The sequence below is a fragment of the Arvicanthis niloticus genome, chromosome 6, assembly GCF_011762505.2.
Source record: "Arvicanthis niloticus isolate mArvNil1 chromosome 6, mArvNil1.pat.X, whole genome shotgun sequence".
In the NCBI taxonomy this organism is placed as follows: Eukaryota; Metazoa; Chordata; class Mammalia; order Rodentia; family Muridae; genus Arvicanthis; species Arvicanthis niloticus.
This window is the reverse complement of record NC_047663.1, coordinates 66,079,448-66,100,306: the sequence shown is the minus strand read 5'-3', so window position 1 is coordinate 66,100,306 and position 20,859 is coordinate 66,079,448. Positions and strand designations below refer to the sequence as shown.

General features: G+C 47.9%; 1 protein-coding gene across 2 annotated transcripts in view; it reads left to right on the top strand.

Annotated features, from left to right (window-relative positions):
* The first annotated feature begins 2,127 nt into the window (after nucleotides 1-2,127).
* The window catches only part of Slc36a1 (solute carrier family 36 member 1), a 33,624-nt gene continuing 14,892 nt past the window's right edge, over nucleotides 2,128-20,859 (top strand). Inside the window, exons 1-6 of one of the 2 annotated variants that reach the window (XM_034506954.1) lie at nucleotides 2,128-2,264; nucleotides 11,937-12,081; nucleotides 17,039-17,129; nucleotides 17,630-17,718; nucleotides 18,484-18,579; nucleotides 20,168-20,252. In XM_034506954.1, the coding sequence (XP_034362845.1) occupies nucleotides 11,942-12,081; nucleotides 17,039-17,129; nucleotides 17,630-17,718; nucleotides 18,484-18,579; nucleotides 20,168-20,252 (501 nt within the window). In that variant the 5' untranslated portion in view covers nucleotides 2,128-2,264; nucleotides 11,937-11,941. Of the gene's footprint in view, nucleotides 2,265-4,285; nucleotides 4,404-11,936; nucleotides 12,082-17,038; nucleotides 17,130-17,629; nucleotides 17,719-18,483; nucleotides 18,580-20,167; nucleotides 20,253-20,859 lie in introns of those variants that run through there. The other variant, XM_076936814.1, reaches the window with a different exon arrangement.

Here is a 20,859-nt window from a genome sequence, read left to right as displayed (position 1 = left end):
TGTCCCCAGCTCATGGTGTCCTCACGGTGCCTGCAGGGCTTCTTTGTAACATTTTTTTTTCTTTTTATCTTTTGGAACGGTTGCTCTAAAATGAAAGGTGTCTACTCCATTCACTCCACTCAATGAGTTCCGGAATCATGTTGCTGTGGCTTTCAAACTCCTAACAGTGCTGAAAGCTTCGCTCCAGCAAAGGTCTGTGATTGTGAATAGTGGCACCGTTCTTGGGACACTGACAAAGGGATGCCTGGCTTTCTATGTCCCAGCCAGTGATTACTGCCCTGCAATAGTAGCATAGCATTCACTGCATCCGGGGCCTGGAAGCCTGCTCTGGGAATGGGGGTGCCGGAGGGGCCACCACTGGTGTCTTGAAGATGACTGAATCAGTTAGTGTACAAGGAAACTTTGCATGGGCTCAGGCGCATTGTAAGCTGCAAGACCTTCAGCAGAGGGCATGGAAGCTGAGTGTACTGAAGGTGGCATTGAGAACAATGTATCTATCTGCAAAGGAGAGCAGCCGCTGAGCATCTGGGATCTTAGGGCCCATCACGTTTGAGGGTCGGGTGTGGGTGGAGCTTAGGGGAAAGCAGACGTGACCCCCTTCTGTTAGGTGCAGAAGGAGTTACCCAAAATCTCTCTGTAGCATGGCCTTTTTAGGTGCCAGATCTTATGTGACTTGCAAACCACCAGGGAGAATTGAGCAGGGCTTCCAACTGAGCTTTCTAAATGGGTAACCCAAAGGGAGCTCAGAAGGCCACCCAGCGGGAAGTGATGGAGACAGACCTGGGGTGGGGCTGGGGAGGTGGGGAGGATATTACTCTGCCACACTGCAGGACTTGCTCGACTAACACACAGCACACCAAGCCAGTCCTCCGTAGTAGGGCTCTCAGCAGGAGGAGAATCCAAATCTCCCGAAGTCTTACCAGATGCCACTCACTTATGGATGGCGATCTTGACCCAACAAGTGTAGAAAGGGATTCTAGAAATTGTATTGCTTTATCATTTCCTGCTCATGTGTGTATATGTATGCATATGTATCTGTGTATGTGCGGTATATGGAGTATATGCTTGTGTATGTATATATTTGTATGCATGTATGTGTATGTACTGTATGTAGTGTATGTACTATGTGTGTGTGTGTGTGGTGTATGAAGTATGTGTATGCGTTAAGATGTGTCTGCATCTGTATGTGTGTGTATGTATTATTTGTGTCTCTCTGTGTGTATAGAGTGTATGTATGTGTGTGTGATATATGGAGCATGTGTGTGTATGTGTGTATATAGAGTGTATATGTGTGGTGTATGGAGTATATATGTTTGTGTGTGGTATATGGAATGTATGTATGTATGTATGTGTGGATGATGTATGGAGTATATGTTTGTGTGTGTTTGTGTATGTGGTGTATGGATTATATGTGTGTGTGTGTAATGGGTATTCGGGGAGTCAGATGGTGACATTGTTTGTCTCCTTGAGTAGCTCCCCCATCTTATTTTTTCACAGGGTCTCCCACTGAACCTGAGCCCACTGTTTTGGCTAGATCAGTTAGTCTACTGTAGAGATGCAGGGGTCCTTCTGCCTCTGGCCCCAAGCTGTAATGTTTCTGTCACACACTGCCATGCCTAGCTTTTTTATGTACTGGGAATCTTAACTCAGGTCCTCATTATACCCAGAAAACCATTTTCCCAGCAGCCCCCTTTAATTTTTTTGAAACAAGGTATCTTTAAGTCACCCAAGCTATCCTTGAATTCACTCCATAGCTCAAACAGGCCTTGAACTATTTTTCTTCCCAGTGCTGAGATTGCAATCTTATACCATCACATCAGGTCTGGTTGCATGATTTTTTTTAAAAAAGACGCATATTTTTAATTATAAATCAGTACATGCACGTTAATATACGCTGCAAAAATAAAGTTTAGCAAGGATAAAAATTAGGGATATTTTGCATGCCGACTTTTCTGGAGATGGCCTCAAAATCCTGGTCGCCTGCCTCAGCTGTGGTGGTCTCAGCACTGCCCTTTCTGAAGCCGCGGCTGAGGGCCGCCAGGTGGCACTGCAGAACAAGGGTCCGGGAGGAGGAGCACGGAGTAGAGCGGCACGTGACCTGGGCCGGGGAGCCAGCATCACGTGACGGGGCCCGGAAGCGGCTGTCCAGGCGGCTAAAAAACCATGGCTAGGGGTCGGCGCTGAGGCTGCGCGAGGTGGGCTGAGCAGGAGCCAGAGCGGGAGCGGGAGCCGGAGCCGGAGCCCCGGCCGAGCAGGGCCGACCGGTGAGTAGTGCGTGCCCTGCACTGCAGTCCCGACTCACCTCCTGCTGTAGCGCCTCCCGCCAAACGGATGCTACTGCTCAGGGACAGGTCACCCGTGGGGTGAGGTCTCCTAAGCACCTTTGACAGGTGTTCAGTCATGGTTCCCAGGTGGAGACGGCAGTCACCGATGGGCATTTCAGACCAACCCTTCGTTTGCAGATGCGGCTGGACGAGCCATGCCCTTGCCTTGGGTCACAGGGTACCACACCGCAACTCCTGTTCTCCGATGGTAGGGGAAACTGAGGTCCAGGGCTGTGTGTGGGCTTCCGAAGTATCCCCGCAGCAAGGTGTCAGCTCCTGCAGCTGTTTGCTTTCTGCCACGTTGTCATCTGCGGGGAAACTCGCCCTGCGAAAAGCCACTTGTCCCTTCCGCCGTGGGTCGCGCGTCCTTGTTTAGCTCTGCTGTGTCTGGGCTCTCCACGCCAGGCTTGAGCTTTGGGTGTGGTTCTGTTCACTGATGGCTTTTTCTTTTTTCTTTCTTTCTTTCTTTCTTTCTTTCTTTCTTTCTTTCTTTCTTTCTTTCTTTCTCTTTCTTTCTCTCTTTCTTTCCTCATCACTTAGTAGGCTTCGTTTCTAACCGTTCTGCAGTTTTGTGAAAGTCACACGGAAATATGAAATGGGACCTGGGATAGACCGGAGGGGCCAGGAGGGCTCCAGTTCATGATTAGCCTTGACGTCAACTTGAAGACCGCTTGCTTTGTTTTGTTTTCTGAAATTTGACAGATTTAGGTAATGACTGCTTATATGGATGGAATGGGGTGGGGCGGGGGCTTGTTGAAACAGGATAGCAACATAGTGTCCTGGAATGAACTAACATTGGAGAATCTGCAGCGCGTGTTTTAGCTTTTGCCTCTTGCTTGACGCCTTAGGTAACTCTGAATCTTCCCTCACCTGGGTTTACAGTTTTCAGTGTATGGTGGTAGGGTTGATTGGAGCCCCTGGGGTCCTTTTGTTCTGAAACTTATTGTTTGTTTGATTTTATTCGGAGAGATTTCCCCCTCCTTATATTCTGTAGGCACTAGCCTACAAGAGTAGATCTTGTTCTAAAAGAATTTTACCTGTGCTCATTCCTAATTGTCTTGAATGCCACCCCTCCGCGCCCCCCCCCCCCCGCATTTATGGCTAAACTAGACATTGGCAACTTAAAAGTAATTTTAATTGTCTTCCTTATGACCGAGGTATCTTTTGCTCTAGTTTGCATCCTAATTTGTAGTAACTAACAGGTACATTTAGTGCATAGAGTTTTTGTTTGGATGGAACCCAGGGGTTCCAAATACTCTTTAATGAGACTGCATCTACAGCCAGGCTTCTTTAAAGCTGTTCTTGAGGTTAAAAGCCAGAGGCTCGGTTCTCAGCACTTGGTTTTGATCTAAGGCTGTGTCTCCTCTGGTGGGGTATGTGCTGCTGCAGCCTTTTTGTTTTTATGTGTGTCCATTTTCGCCTTAAACCCTGTGGCTGTTCGTTCAGCCTCATGCCCGGGTAGCTATCTTTGTCTAGCCTGGAGTCTATAAAGGAGAGAGGGATTTGTGCATTTTGTTATTCACGAGACTACAGTTAAGATCAGTGCGGTAAGGAAGTGGTTTTTGAGCACGAAAACTTTCAAGGAATCAGTTCTCTTGCTTCAGACACAGCATGGAGCTCCCCGTCACCACAGGGAGTTGATATTGGGCATTTAATTGATTACCTTGGGGAACGCTGCAGGTGAAATTGCTGTGCTGGATAGAAAGCTGACCTAAATATGGTCAGCTGTGTTTTCCTTCTTTATCTCTGTCATCTGTCTCCCCCTCTTGGTCTCTCCCTTCCCTCCTCCCTCTCCTTCCCCCTCCCTTCCCCCTTCCCTCCCCTCCCCCATCTCCCCCTCTCCGTCTCTCCCTGTCCTGCTATCCCCCTCCATAAGTCAGAGCACAGCCGCAGACACTGTCTACCTTTGCTGAGGCAGTCTCCTTGCCCTCCAGCTTGCTGGATTGGTTTGGTTGAGCTGCCATGAGCCCCATGGATTCCCCTTCTCCACCTCACCAACACCAGGATTATGAGGACATCGCTATCCTGGCTTTTTCACTTGCATTCTGGGAATTGAACTGAGGTCCTTATGTTTGCAAGGTGAGATTTTACTGACAGCCCCCCTCCCCAGCACCCTGTTGTCTTCCATTTTGTCCCACCTCTTGAGGGTTTCAACTCTTCAGCTTCTCAGCTTCTTGTTGCTTCTTCCCTCTAACTGGAAGCTAGGCCTTGTGCTGGGCTGGTGAATGGCTTTGTTTCTGTTTCTGCTGCTAACCCTTTCTAGAACCCTGTTCCTGAAGTGACTTTTCTTTTTCCTGTGGAGGAGAGTCACATTTAGTTTGTTGACTGGAACTTCAAGCCTTGGGGATCTAACACCTCTCTCCTTTGGCCAGATGCAAAAAGTGGACCTCTGCTTCACAGATTGGCGTGTAAGGTACACAGCATGAAAACCACAGATCTGAGGCTATTCCGAATACATTGCTCTTGGAAACGTGGACACTCAGTCAAGACCCAATGAGCTGCTTTTGTGTGTCTCGTGTGTGTGTGTGTGTGTGTGTGTGTGTGTCCGTCCTTGTGTGTGTCCCGCACATCCTTGGTAGGGGTGGTTAGGAGGGCTCTTCTGTGCTTTTCTGCCTGAATTCAACAGTCTGTCTGTGTGGGGTGTTGCAGGGCTTCGACACTTGGCTCAAGGTTTCCAAGTCAAGGACTCATCGAAGTCCTTGTCCTAGTTAGCTTTCTATTGCTCTGACAAACATCATAGCCAAAAGCAGCTGGGGGAGGAAAGGGTTTATTACATCTTATAGCCCATCACGAAGGAATCAGGGCAGGAACCCAAGGTAGGAACTGAAGCAGAGGCCACAGGGAAACACTGGCTTGCTTCCATGGATTGCTTGGCCTGCTGTCTTATATCAATGAGACCCACTTACTCACGGGTGACAGCACCCAATTACCTGTAGGGCAGTCTGTTGTAGTAGGCATTTTCTCAATTGAGTGTCCCTTCTCCCAGGTGACTGTGATGGTCGTTCTTGATTGTCAACTTGGCTACATCTGAAATTAATCAAAACCCAAGCAGCTGGGCACACCTCTGAGGGATTTTTTTTTTTTCTTAGTTAAATCAATTGAAGTGGGAAGACCCACTTTTAATCCAGATTTTTTGAGGTGGGAAGACCCACCTTTAATCTGGGCCACACCTTCTGTTGGCAGTCTGTATAAAGGACATGGAAGGAGGTTCTAATGTTTTGTTGTTGTTGTTTTTGTTTTTTATTTTTTTTATTATTGGATATTTTATTTATATTTCAGATGTAATCCTCTTTCCCCATCCCCGCCCCCAGGAACCCCCTATCCCATCCCCCCTCCTCCTGCTTCTATGAGGATATACCTCCACCCACCCTCCCACTCCCACCTCCCCACCCACGATTTCCCCCACACTGGGGCATCCAGCCTTCACTGGACCAAGGACTTCCTCTCCCACCTATGCTTGGCAGGGTCATTCTCCCCTACATATACAGCTGGGGTCTAATGGTTTTTTGTTCTTTTTTTTTTTTTTTTCTTCTTTTTGGCTTGTTCTCACAGTTGCCGACAAGTCTATTCCTTCACTGGCATTAAAGGCAGTCTTCAGGATTCTGCCATGTACGGGAAGACCATCCAAAACATCCAACCTTGTGGAGATATATATATATATATATATATATATATATATATATATATATATATATATAATTTTTAAAATCAGTTTTTTTCCTCTAAAGACTCCGGACAATCTTGTACAATGTTAACTGGAAAAAAACACTGTAAAGTTTCTGTAGAGACTCTTTCTCTGGTCCAGGCTGTCTCCAAGGTAACAATCACTACCATCACTGAGGGTCCACTGTGTGCCAGGCAACACACCTGACCTTTATCTTATTTTCCTAACAGTATTGTAGCTTGATGTACTGGAGATATCTCTAAGATGCAGGAGTCCAGACAAAAGTAGAGTGACTTAGCTGGGGTTGCTTTCCTGATGCCAGCCATGCAGAATACCTCCAGCTGACCTAGCTCTGGGTCTAGTTTAGGGCTAGGCACTTTAGGGTGTGTTCCGTCTGGTAGTAGAAGGGCGTCGGTCTGGGACTCTGATTTGCTGCTGGCTTGGAATCTCGGGACATCTTTCTGTATCTGTGGCCTGGGGGAAGCCGTCTCTGTGCCTTGGTTTGCCCCTGGCTGAGATGCTGGACTAGGCTCTTCTGAAGTCGTGCCTGGCGCTAGCACTTAGTGTATGTAAAAACTGAGCATGCTTGCCTGTTCCTTAGCCACTGTGCAATGCTGACAGCAGCTGTGCTTTGGCTGCCCCAGCATGGGACTCCTTGGGCATGAGGCTGGATTGCAGAATATACTCTGGTGGTTTTGGCAGAGTACTTGCTGCCTGGTGCTGTTTCTAACTGTTCTTGTAGTTACAAGCTGTTTTCACTTCCCTCCTTGTAGACCACATTAGGCAACACAGTCTGTATCATCTATTCATGTCTTTAGAGTTTGCTGTTTGCTCTGGGTTCCAAAGTCCAACTCATGACTGAAAAAGAATGGACTGTACTTTCAGTTTTCAAATAATCCCCACGGTGGGCTGGAGAGATGGCTCAGAGGTTAATCGAACTTGCCCTTGAACTCTTGAGATCTTCTGGCCTTGGCTTCCCAAGTAACTGGGATTACAGGCCTGTACCTCTAGGCTGGGACAGGGTTCCCAGAACTCACATGGGAAGGACACAGCTGCTCGTAAGCCAGCTTCAGAGGCTCTGCCTTTTCCGACACAAAATGCACACACATACACTTAAGTATAATAAATCTTAAAAACTGTTTAAAATAATTACCACCAGTGCCTGACTGTTGTGGGATCAGGCTTGATGTGTGGGCATCAAATAAGATTATATATTTTGAAGCACTTTATGTAAATTACTGTGCTCAGGGTCACTTAGGAAGCTCAGTAAAGCTAAAACTGCAGAGTGTTGGGGTTCACACCTGTAACCAAGCACTGGTGTGGCTGACATAGGATAGTAGAGTTTGAGGCCAATCTGGGTTGCAGAGAGCCTGACTTCAAAAGAAAATAAAAAAATAAGGATTCCTAACAGTAGCTGAGTCAAGCCTATAGGTAAGAGTGCACATTCTGTCTCATTTCTAAGTTTAATATAATAGCATTAAAATCTAGCAAAAATAAAAAATCTTTGTTTCTTTGCATTTTTTACACTGGATCTCAGCCAAAAGCCCAAGACATGATTTTGTTGGTCTTAGTATTTAACTGAGTATCTTTCAAGGTAGTATGACTGAAACACTTAGATAATACAAAATTACAAATTCATGAGGCATTGTATCATTTTTATTCTGGTGGGTACAGGGTTCAGTTTCTATCACTGAGTTTGTACTGTCTCTCTGCAGCCCATCCTGCCTCAGTCTCCCCGTGAACACTGTTGAGTGGAGATTTTGCCTTGTGTTGATGGACCACACACAGTCTATAAACCATCGCTATACTCGAGAACCTGAAAGACAAGCTTGCTTCAACTTTCTCGAGTTACACAACCCTCATTTCAACATTAACAGGTCCCATTAAATCTCCTGAGGAGAGGGGTTGGCAGTAGTTGCAATCCTGTAGATGCTTAACTTCCTCAAGGGAGCCCAGTGGGAGGCTGGCACAGCAGGGGAGCAGGAAGAAGAGGAAGTCCTGTGTAGAATGGGGTGGCTATGTCCACCTTCCCCAAAATACCAGTTGAGAATGGGGCTGCCATTGCCAGAGATGGAACCTCTCTGTCCTCTCCCCATTCTCCTTCTTTTCGCTGTCTGTCTCTGAAACAGGGTCTGCTGTAGCCCAGGCCTTGGATGACCTTGAACTTATGATCCTTCTCCTCCCCATCTCCTGAGTCACAGGCTGGCACCCCATACCTGGTTTATGCAGTACTGGAGATGGGGGCAATGCCTTGTGCATGCTAGACAGGCCATCTACCAGCTGAGCCCCAGCCTCGGCCCTGGGAAACATGTCTTCTCCCAGGCTGGTCTTGTCTGTTTGGACAACAGTGCTATCGTAGTAGTAGGTTCTTCCTGTAACAAGCAATTATTTCCCTTTTTTCCACCTGTCGGTCTCAGCTTGACGAATCTTTGAGGTCCACATAACAAGTCTAATCTGTGTGGTAGCCCTTAAAGACAGATTCTGTGGTCTGGCCTAGGGGATCTACTTGCCTTTGCCTCCATAGTGCTGGGATGAAAGATGTGCACCGCCACATCTGGCTTAATTAGTTTTTTTTTTTGTTTTTTTTTGTTTTTGTTTTTTTTTTTTTTTAAAGATTGGTTTATTTATTATGTATACAGCATTCTGCCTGCATGTATGTTTGCAGGCCAGAAGAGGGCATCAGATCTCATTACAGATGGTTGTGAGCCACCATGTGGTTGCTGGGAATTGAACTCAGGACCCCTGGAAGACCAGCCAGTGCTCTTAACCTCTGAGCCATCTCTCCAGCCCCTTAATTAGGTTTTTGAGACAGGGTCTCACTATATTGCCCAGCCTGGCCTTGAATTTGTAATTCTATTGCCTCAGTGTCCTGATTGCTGGGATTATAAGTGTGTGCCAGCATTCCTAGTCATAGTGGTTTTGTGGTGGGTGGGAAGAAGTTGGAGGATTTCTCCATCATCTGCCTTCAGTAACATTACAGTTCACATACAAGGTTCTATTTAGATGCATCCCGTGTGTTGGAAGAGACTAGAAATAACCTGATGTTCACATAAGTAATTACGTCCTTTGATTGGAACATCAGAGCTTCAGGAGCCCCAGTCTGCACTTCCCACTCTGCTTTTTACATTTGCAAACTAAGATCATAGGAGAGAAAACTGGTCAGAGTTACCAATCAAACTGGTGACAGAGGCCAGCTTCACACCCAGGCCCCTTGGCATGCACATCGACGCATAAGCTATTGTTTTAATGACAGAGGTTTTCAGCTCTCTACATCAATGTGCTTGGCAGGTTTTCTTTTCCTGGTCCACTTGTGAGTTTATTCTCCCCAGGTGTGAGTTAATGGAACCCTGAGACTCTCACTGGAGGCTGTGGGGTAAGGAGGCCACTCCCTGGGGTTGCTGGTACTGTGTGTATTGAATGTGTTTTATCTACACCAAAAGTCATGTTGAGGCTCAGCCCCTAAGGTGGTGGCATTGAAAAATGATGGGGTCTTTAAGAGTCCCAAGAGACTCCACTTTCATGGAGGGATTAATGTAGTTTCCCAGCAAGGGTGTTAGTAACTGTGGGAACAAACCATTAGGAAGTGAGTGTGTCTCCTCCCCTTGGTCTTGTCTCACCTTGTGACCTCTCCTCTTCCATTCTTGTGACCACTCTTCCTCACTTGCCTGTTTTTCTGTTCTTCTGCCATGCCTAAAGAAGTGTGAGACCCTTGTGGGAAGCCTAGCAGATACTTGAACCCTTAGCTGTGAGCCCATTCTTTATTAAATTCCTTAGTTTCTGATAGTTTCTTACAGCAACAGAAAATGAACTAAGACAGGCCCTGTGCTGACTTTGCACTATGCATTTCCCTTGGGAGGTTGCATCTCAGAGTCAGGCTGGTGTCTGCATGCTGGGGAGAGCCTGACAGAGAAGGACGGGTTTTATTGATCATTTTTATTGCTAATGTACTTTCCCACCCTTATTTGACTGCAGATTCTTGAAGGATAGGAAGGTGACTCTTTTTCCCTTTAGTTGCCACAGCACCCTGTGAAGCTCCTTAGCAATAGGCTAGGGTTCTGGGGGCTTCCACAACTTTCAACTGAGAGAAGCCCCGCCCTCTTCTCTTCCCCAATGCCATGAGGAGAGAGCACACCCTTACCATCCCTCAGCAGTTCACATCAGGGAGGGTTAGTTCTTTTACCATCTTTTAAACATGAGCAAATCTATAAAATTTAAGAGAAAGCATAGGGCTGAGAAGGTGTGACACTGTCCGTCCTCTCCATCATGAAGGTCACAGCCAACACTCCTGTGATAAGATGGGTTAATAAGGGTGCAAGTGTTTATTTAGTCAACATTTTATGTGACATGGGAGAGCCTTCAGAGAAGTATATGGAAGGACTGAGGGGAACAGTCCATCTGTGAGCTCACATTTCCATTTCTATAATTCCAGTTTGCTGGAGTGGGTCAGCTGTATGGGATGGCTGGTCACAAAGTGTGCGGTAATGGAAGTTGACTGAGCTACACTCTGCCAGTCCAGCCACTCAGATCCTTTCTGCCTGTGTGGAACTGTCCTTTCTTCCAGCTCAGGATTAAGAAGGCAGAAGGGACAGAATGGCCATTTTGGGTTTTTGTGGCAGACTAGGAAGAAATCTGGTTTCTGAGACTCACTTCAGGGACAAAGTTTGGGAGGGAGGCATGGGACAGGAGAGTCAACAGACTTTGCTGTTGGGGCAGTTTCTGTGGTCTTCAGGTCTCCTTTAGAACAAAGTGCTTGACATGCCAAAGCTGTACTTTGTAGTCGATACTGTACTTTGGGATATCATTTTCTGAGCCCCAGTACAGCATCATGGAGAGGCGCTACTGAGACAAGTCTAGGGTATCTCATGGTCTCTTCCTCTGAGCTGTGATCAGCTACCATTTTCTAATAGTGAGGTTGGTGTCAAGAAAAGAGCCCAGGGGGAGAAGGTGAGCTTTCCTGATAACTCTGTCCTAGTTTCATCCCTTTTGTTGTGATGAAGGAAAAGCCCCGATGCAAACAAGCTTAGAGGAGAAAGGTTTTAGCTCAGCTAACAATTTCAGGTTATAATCCATTTGTTGTAGGGAAGTCAAGGTGGCAGAAACTTGAAACAGTTAATTATGTCCACAGTTGAGAGCAGAAAGAAATGAATATGAACATACTCACTTGATTGATTGTGGTGCTCAGCTTGATTTTTCCCTAGGGAATGGTGTTACCCATAGTGGGCAGTGTCTTCCCACATCAGTTGTCTTAAGATAATTCTCTAGACATGCCCACAGGCAAACTTGATCTAGACAATCCTTCACTGAGATTCTCTTTCCAGGTGATTGTAGGTTGGGCTGAGCTCATTATGGGAAAGAAGGGTTTTGGTTTGGCTTGGTTTGTTTGGTTTGGGAACTTGTGAAGTTGAAGCAGAATTGGGTGGCCCAGAGGGGATTTCATGAGTATAACTGTGTCTTCTGCTGAAGGCAGAGGATAAAAAGGTATTTCAAAGATCATCTGGGTTCATGTCTCCTGATAGCTCACTGATAGGTGTGTGATTTAACTACTGTTTGAGGTCCAAGAGATAAGCTCAGACGAGGGTGGGGGTGAACTCAACCAGAAGACTAGGGAAGGCTTCCTGGAAGTATATACTCGAATTACCCTGCCCTGCCCAGCATTACTTCACATGTGTGTTGCCCAGGTGCCCTGGGATGAATTTAGAAATTTATGAGCAGGGCACCCTGTGGGAAGGTGGGGAGGCAGAGGGCGAACAGGCCCAGCCTGCCTGTGGACTTCGTGCCTCTTGCATCCTCCTTGACTGGTACTGGGCACTCTAGTCAGACTCACTCCATAGTACATCCATCACCGGGAGCAGCTGTGACAATGTCTGCCTCTGCTTCTGAGCCTACTCCACACTTGGAGCTGAAGGCCCCATCTACTGGAGATCTTAGCACTGCCTCTGTCCCCCCAGCTACCATGTCCACACAGAGGCTTCGGAACGAAGACTATCATGACTACAGTTCCACTGACGTGAGCCCCGAGGAGAGCCCATCTGAAGGCCTCGGGAGCTTCTCCCCCGGCTCCTACCAGCGCTTAGGAGAGAACAGTAGCATGACGTGAGTACTTGTGACCTTCTGCCATGGAGTGGGCTTTCCTGTCCCCAAGTGTCCCTTGGAGCAATTGGTACCTCTACCTTTCCATTTTACACACTCCCTTCTTGACAGAGGAAAGTAGGCTATCCACAGGCAGAACCAGCAAGGGACTCTGCCCCTCCGTAGTCATTGCTTATTTCTTGTTAGTTCCAGAAAGCTGGTGGCCAGGAAGAGCTTGGACTTAAAAGCATCATGAGAGATAATGTCTTGGGCTAGAACCAAATGTCAGATGCCTCCTGGCCCCATTAGCGCCTCCTTGGCAGAGCCTCCTGGGACTCCTATCCTGGCACCTGGCTGAAGAAATGGTGGGAGGGAGTGGCAAGCTGTATTTAAGAGCCCTCCAGAGTTGGTAGAAGAGAGATCCACTTTCCTTAAGGGGGCTGCAGTCTTGTACCTGGCAGCTGAAACCCCAGTCTTGTCTGGATCACATTTGACCCTCTGGTTCGCAGTTTCTCCAGATGTAAGGACCAGTTGAGAAGCCCACTGGGAAACTGGGCTAGCTGTGTGAGGTTCACTCCTTGAGCTGGAAATTTCAGAGGGAGGGGTTCTGTTCTGAGTTTCCCAGCATGCCCCTGGCCTTTGTCAAGGTCCCAGGTCCCTGTCCTTAGTAGTCCTATCATTTATCCCCAATCTCAGCTGTCACCCTTCTAGTGTCCCTGGTGGCTGGGTGTGACTTACTGAGGGTGGCTCTGTGTCTTAATGTAATGCCTCATGCCTCCAGTCTCCGTGACTGCTCAAGGGGACTTGTGGGGATGAACCCTCTGCCTGTATTTTCTCCTGGGAGGGCTGTTTCCCTCTGTGAACCAAGGTGGGCATAGAAAATGGTGGCTCGGGACTGGCTCCTTGCTACCATTAGCGTAGAGATTCTGGCTTTTTAGCTTGTGCCCCATACAGCCCACTGTTAGAGAGTCCCGACTTACTTGCAAATTCAGCTGGAGAAAAAGATCACTTATGTATGAAACAGCTGGTGGCAGCCAGGACACCTTTCCTGTCTTCCCTCTGACTTCGTCTGTCCCATCAGTGTGGAGAAGGTCTCTTGAAGGCTTGTGAAATACTTCTTCTGGTCGTCAGCTTGTTTGTACAGAGCTTTCTGTGCACAGTCTAAAATTTCACCTTTGTAGAGACTTCTCTGAAAGTCAAGTCTAGCTAGTTAGTCAAGACCAGAATGGCTGCTCTAGGTGAGCCATCCAAGGATACATGTTTGGGCTGTCCTCAAGGTCGCCTTTATCACTTCCCTGGTTTCTTGGAAATCAAGCCAAGCAGACAGTTCTTCTTTGGGCTTGTATAGGACATTTCCCAAGATACAGGGCAAAGTATTCATTCGGGTCTTAGAGTATTGGTCACTCCAGCCTGAGGACAGGATCCACCCAGGCATTTATTCAGGAAACATGCCGGGTGGACCAATGCTGATTGGGGGCCCTTGTTAATCTCTCTCAGGTAGTGTGAGGGACATGATTTGAAGCCTTTATCCTTCCTATTATCTACTTTATTAAGGAGCAAAGTACCTTAGAAGAGCTGCCTCACCACACCCGCCTCTTCTACGCGTTAGAGGCTCAGTTAAAGGCCCCAAATAGTGAGTGCAGATAGGAACTTTAGACATTCCTGTGACAGAGTAATAGTGATTTTCAGCTAACAGTTGGTGCTGTGGAGCCACTGAGAGCATTGACAGCAGCCTCTGTCAACACTGGAGGGTGGTTTACACACAGTAGGGCAGTTTATACCATAGGGCACATTTTCTTTCTTGTTGCCCTGTTGAGTAGGTAGGAACAGCTCTCTATCCCACCTCAGCAGAGCATCCAAAGGTCAGCAGGCCGGGACATCAGCTACCGCTGGCATTGTTGCCTTGGAACAGCCAAATATGATCTGCAGAGCTTCTGGGGTTCCAAGACCAGGTCCCTTCCTCAAAGTGCCAAGATGCCATTTCACTCTCTTAATGTGTGCACGAGGATGAGGATGCAGGGCAGTGTGTGTCTGCAGCTTCCTCCCCTCACACTGTACCCCCTCTGCCCCCCTCCCCCCAACATACACACATTGTCCTATACTCATGCAAGTAGAAGGAAAAGGCCAGAGTCTTTTGAGTGGCTTTGACAAGGGCTGGGGCTGCAGCCCAGGTAGCAGAGTGCTTGCGCCGGAGCATGTACTGTGCCCTGGTCTTGTTCCCAGAAACGCATAAACTCAGTGAGGTGGCACACGGGAGGTGGAGGCAGGAGGATCAGAAGTCTCAAGGTCATCCTGGACTACATAGGGAGTTCTAGAACAGCCTCGGATGCATGAGACCCTGTCTCCAGTGGCCAAAACAGTCCTTGATAAGAGAGATCATTAATTCTTATTAAGTTGCAACCTTTAGCAATGGGGGCTCTTTAGTCTAAATAAAAAAAAAATACCAGATACTAGTTGTCAACTGAACTAACTGGGGTTTTGTTCTTTTTCTTTTTTCCCCATAGAAATGGTTTATTTCACTAGAGAGAACAACCAGCTAACTGGATTTTTCTGACCCAAGTATTTAGCATTTCCTTTGAACATGAAATGAACCCATTAATTCAAGAAAAAACACCAGCAGTGTTTTTGTGGCTCTCACAAACTGTGAGCTTTCAAGCAAAATTAGAAGAAAACAAACAAGCAGAGCATGCAAGTCATTCTTATATCCAGCCAGCTTTGTGTGCTCATTCCCCATGAGGTCAAGGGAAACCTTCAAATAGAGGCTTGAGCTTATGTAAGGAAGGAGGTGAGCAGGTGCCTCGGGAGCCAGGAAACTTCACATATGTTAGGAAATCGTGCATGGTAGAGAGGTCCCTGCAGACAGCAGCAGCAACGGTGGGTGGGTTAAGGAAACATCGTGGGCGGTTCAGCTTCCACACTGCAGCTGATAAAGAACCCATTCTCATTTTGGAGCAGTGTCAGAAGAACTGTCATAGTTGAAGAGGCGTTAAAATGTCCCTTCCTTTTCCAGCTGCACGTCTAGGGAGCACAGTCTCTCCTAGTCTTCCACCAAAGCAACACATAAATATATAGAGATTGAGACAGACACCCAGCTGTCTCCCTCAGATGAGACGTTTAGGAGATATTTTAAACAGCCATGGGGGACGTGATGCTGGAACCCTGGCTCAGTGCTTAAGAGCATTTGCTGCCCTTGCTAAGGGCCTGAGTTCTGGTCTCAGCACCCACAGTGAGCTGTTCACAGACATGTAGCTCCAGCTTTAGGGGATCCCATACCCTTTTCTGGTATTTGAGGGTACCCTCACTCACACACATATGTGCACATACTCAGACATAAATTATTTTTATTTTTTAAACCGGGGGCTGGAGATCTAGTTGGTTGCTGCTGTTCCTGAGGGCCCAGGTTTGATACTCGGCATCCACATGATGGCTCAACCGTCCATAACTCCAGTCAGTCCCAGGGAATCTGACACTCTCTTCTGATCTCCGAGAGCACTCCACAGTTACTTCACAGTACAGATGGGCTGACCGGTCCTAGACTGGAAGGAATGGGCATGCCGAGTGGCAGCAATCAGGGCCAGGAAGCCCAGCACAGAGGCATTCAGGGGAGGCTTCAGAGAAATGGGAGGGTGTGGTACAGATTTACCTTTGCACTTAAGTGGGTTAAACATTTGTTTGACAAGATGGAGATTTAACAGGCCCGTTATCTCCCGGCCACTGGCTGCCCATAATGCCTTTGGACTGTGTGGCCTCAGAGTAGCACAAGGGAGCACATCTCTCCTGGGAGTCAAAGGCCTTTTCCTGATGGTAGGTGCCGGAATGGCAGGTTGATACCAGGGCGGCAGGTGGATCGGATCTCCTTCCTGGTGGACATGAGGGAAGGGCCTTTGTGGGCAGCAAGTGTTGTGGCTTTTGACTTCTGCCCAGTGCAGATTTGCACGCAAGTGACAATCTTGAGGGATCTTGAGGGTTCTAAGTTCTGGGTGATAGAAGGCTGAGTGTCAAGCTGCTTCCTACTCTGTCACTGGGGAACAAAATGCAAAGACAGGCCACAGCGGGCACGCTCCTGTGTAATCTGGGATGGGTCTGCCTTTCCTAGAGAAGGGGGCACTCCTGACTCACCCTTGCTGTCACCACAACCCACGTGCCACTAAGGCACAGCATTCCTCCTCGTGTGTTCCTTATTTCTCAGCAGGCTCTGTGGCTTCTCCTCACCTGTGGTGTTTAGCCCCTCCCACTTCACCACTGGCCTCAGGTCTCTGCCCTCCACTCACCTGCCCCAACTCTACCTGGCTCTGTCCCCCAGCCCCTCAGTCTTTTGTTTTCCTGCAGATATGACATATCTTTAGAAGCCGGCATCCATAGTGATTCACCCACACCCACTGTATAGAGCTGCATATAGTGTTTGTTGAGTGAAAAAATGAGTGAGGACCTAAGAGGGTTTATGTACGTCACAGCACAGTGGGGCAGGCTATACAAAGTCAGAGGGACACCTGCCCTTAAGGCACAGGGGTGACCCCAGGACTCACTGAAGAGGCCTCCCTAGCCTGGGTCCACAGTAGCAGTTGGCTTCTGTTTTCTCCAAGTCCAATAGGAACTTTTTGTTGTTGTTTTGAGATGGGGGTTGTGGAGTCTCTAGTTTTGGTTGTTCTTGAGCTCACCCTGTAGACCTTGAACTCACAGAGATCCTCCTGCCTCTTCCTCCCAAGTGCTGGGATTAAAGGTGAATGTCACCATGCCTGGCCCAGTAGGAGAGTTGAGTCTCTTGTATTACATGACTAACTAACTGTTAGAGGGCTTTCTAGTGAGTCTGTCTGAAAACAAACGACCCAAACAACCCCCACTAAACAAACAAATAAAATAAAGTGTTCTTTGAACAGGTTGGTCCCTCATCTATGAAATAAAACAGTACAAGGTTGTTGGGAGATCAGATAGGATATGGCTGGCCTTGTGGCTAACGATTCCTGCTTGCCTTCTTACTCAGATGGTTCCAGACCTTGATCCACCTGCTAAAAGGCAACATTGGCACGGGACTGCTGGGGCTGCCTCTGGCAGTGAAGAATGCAGGCCTCCTGGTAAGGGTTTCAGACGTTCATTCTTCAAAAGCTGTGCATCAGGCTTTCTGTGTGCCAGGCACTTCGTAGGCTCTGAGCCTGGGTCAGTGATGTTAGCCGACAGTCCTGCCCTCTCTTTGACTCACCCACGTAACCTGCTTGCCCAGTGCCATGGTTTCAGAGACATTGACTCTTCAAGTGCTGACCTCGCTGATCACCCTCAAGATTGCTTCCCCTCCTGCTTCATCCTGGAGCCTGCCAGGAACTTGTGCCCTGTGGATCCCAGACAATCCCAGAAGGAGCTTATCTTAGGTCACTGTTCTCCACAAGATTAACCGTCTAGACCAGAGCTGAGGTCACATGCAGATGCAGTCTCCTGGATCCCTTCTCTCTCCTGCTGGACAGAGCATGGTTCCTAGAAGTGCCTTCATAGCATTTATCATCTGTATATCCAGTCTCTTTCGGGCGCTTTCCTAATTCTGCCGCCTTCTCCCCCTTTTGTCTGCAATCTCGGTTCCCAGTTGGGTCCTCTCAGTCTGCTGGTGATTGGCATCGTGGCCGTGCACTGCATGGGCATCCTGGTGAAGTGTGCTCATCACTTATGTCGTAGGTGAGCGCCCCAAGCCACTTCATGAGGGGTGGAGGTTGTCATCGTGGGCCCTTCATGAGTCTGAAAGTGGGTTGGACAGCTCTTCTGGGCTCGTCACCCAGCTGGAGATGGCTGCTGCTATTACAGTGTTGCCTCCCCTCCTTATTACTGATTTTTTTGACCTTTGGGGTAGGGGGGCGTCATTGCTATCTGTTAAATTTACAGCTGTCCAGTGGGCAGATACCACATTTTATGCTTGTGGATTTTGATGAAGAATCTATGCTGTTCATTTAATACCTGTGGCCCAGGGGTTGGAAGAGAGCTCGTTTGGTAAAATGCTTAATGTGCAGGCTTCAGCATCTGAGTTCAGATTCCCAGTAACTATATTAACAAAAGAAGCTTGTGCAGAGGTAAGCTCCTGCAATCCCTGCATGGGAAAGGCAGAGACAAGAAGCCCTGAGGCTTCCTCGACACCCATTCTAGCACAGTAGGCAAGCTATGGTTCAGTAAAAGGTCCTGTCTTGAAGTAAAATTATAGGGAGTGATTTGGGAAGACACCCAAAATCCACTCTGGCCTCCGTGTATGTGAACCTGTACACTATGAACATGTATACATGTGCATACACATACACACATACACTTCACTTATGGTCCTTGTGGGGTTCAGAAGTCCTCTAGGGTGACAGGTAGAGAATTGGTCCATGTCTTAGTAGCTCCAATTGTCTTTTTACTGTTGTGGTCTAACCCAGGCATTCTGCTTTTCCTGTATTCCCCCCCCCCCCCCAGGCTGAACAAACCCTTTTTGGACTATGGGGACACGGTGATGTACGGACTAGAATGCATCCCCAGCACCTGGGTCCGGAGCCACTCCCACTGGGGAAGGTAACTGACTTCTTAGTTTCTCTTGGCCACAGCTCCCAGCGAGGGGACCAGAGACAGGCAGGTATGATTCAGGGAAGTGTGAGGAGCAGAGGATGTTGGGGTTAGCTTGACAAACAGTAAATCGCGGGCCCAACCTTCTTCAGGCCTCAGCTTCTTCATCTTTAATATATGGGTCCTGACCTGAGGACCTCTGAAGGCTGCCCAGCCCTCAGATATGTTCAGCTGCTCTGATATGTTCAGCAAATGTGTTTTATGTAGTCTCTTGTAAGCGGCACAAAGTGATTCCAGCTTAGAAAAGGCGTTTCCCTGATGTAAGTTACTTTGTCCCCACCCTGCAGGGTCTTGCGGCCTTCATTGGGTGAAAGATGCGTGGGAAGAGAAGCAGGGAACAAGACAAAAGGAGTGCATGGTTATGGGGCTGGAGGGTGGAGTCTTGATGCTGGGCATCAGTGTCCAGAGCAGGTGGAGAGCTTCGGGAATTTCTCCTGACTTGTCAGGGGACTGGAGAGAAACAATCCACCTTTTGTTCCTGTCTAGAAGGAGAGAATTCATACTGGCAGGGCCTGAATCCTTAGTTTTGTTGTTTTAATGAAGAGGGTGCTTGCTGTCATTTGTAGCTCCAGCCTGTAAAGTGGTGTGTCCCTTTTTTTCCTCCTTCCCTCTCTCTCTCCCTCTCTTTTTCTCTCTCCCTCTGTCCTTCTTTTTTTCTTTTTGGCAAAACTACCTGTTGAGGAGCAGCCAGGTTGCAGAGTGCCCACCACAGTTTGGCTGTTCAGTCAGTTCTTCCCGTCTCCGTTCCTTCCTCCCCCTCCCCTCTGTTCTCCTGCACACCCTTCCTCATTTTCATAGGGAGAGCGTTGTTTGCATGTGGAAAGAGAACACAGTTTGAAAAACAATATTAAATTCTAGCCATAGTTCAGTGGCATGAGGTATCCTTCTGGCTCTTCTGGAACTTTCTGTGCACATATGACCATACACATTCTCTTCTCTCTCTCTCTTTCTCTCTCAAGTGACTCTCCCTGTGTATGCTGTTTAGAAACATGCTTTCTCTCCTTTGATACCTTGGAGAATTTCCTCCCGAAGTTTCCTAACTCTAACCCATCCTTTCTAACTGCCGTGCTGTGTTCCATTTAAGTAAGACAGGTCCGGAACCCCATTGCTCTCACCAGGCTTCAGGTCATCACCAGCTGTTGTACTTCCGCCAGTTGACCTGCAACTAGTTCAGTTCTTGGGTCGCAGTTGTAGGAGTTGTAGGAGAAGGGCCTGCTTCCTAGCCTTTCATGCCAAGGGTTCTCTGTAGCTTTAGTGAAGAAGAATGAGTTTAGTGTGTGGGCAGTAGAAGGCAAGAGCCAGGTTATGCTCTGGTGATGCCCTGAGCTCATGCAGAGAGGCAAGAACCAGGGAGGGGACATGGAGAGCACAGGTACTCCCCAAACTCTGTACCAGTGGCACTGGCACACCTTGTCCCTTGCCACAGCTCGTTTTGTCACCCTCTGAGAAGGGACGGCGAGGATAGCTGCACAGATGTTCCTCTCCGGGGAAGCTCCCAGACCTGATGGCCTTTGCACCTGTCTCACCTTCTCCGCAGGCGGATTGTGGACTTCTTCCTCATTGTCACTCAGCTGGGATTCTGCTGTGTCTACTTTGTGTTTCTGGCGGACAACTTTAAACAGGTAGAGAGAGTTCTGAAAATGAGGGAAGGGTAAGAGTTGAGCAGAGATTTGGTCCAAGGCTCCTTCCAAGCCAAATGCTTTGGGTCAAACCTTTGGTGTTTGATTCTCATCTCAGCACCTGTGGTGTAAAGAGATCTTGCCTTGCCTGTGTTACCACCAGCTGACCTTAGGTCCTTTTTGTAGTAAAAAATATTACACTTTAATATGCCTTAGGTAGCACAATAGCTGGGCAGCTACCAACCCTTCATGCTGTTAGATTCTACCTTCAATAACTGCATTATCATTTACTATTTAATATGTCCCATCTGGGCTGCTCTTAACCCAATTGCTGGCTCTCCTCCCTCTACTCATTTTTCCTTTATTCTGTGGTGGCTTCTTCCTCCCTTCCCCCTCCTCATAGGTTCTCCCCAGCCCCAGGCCTGCGAAAGCTCAACCCCACCTATGTCTCTTCTGCCCAGCTATTGGCTGTTGGCATCTTTATTCACCAATCACAATTAACTTTGGGGCCAGGGGACCCACACTTAGCATTACAATAGACAGTAAAAGACAAAACCTCAACACCTTTTACCCTAGGAGAAGAAGCTCTTCCCAGGTTAGTCTGGGGTAG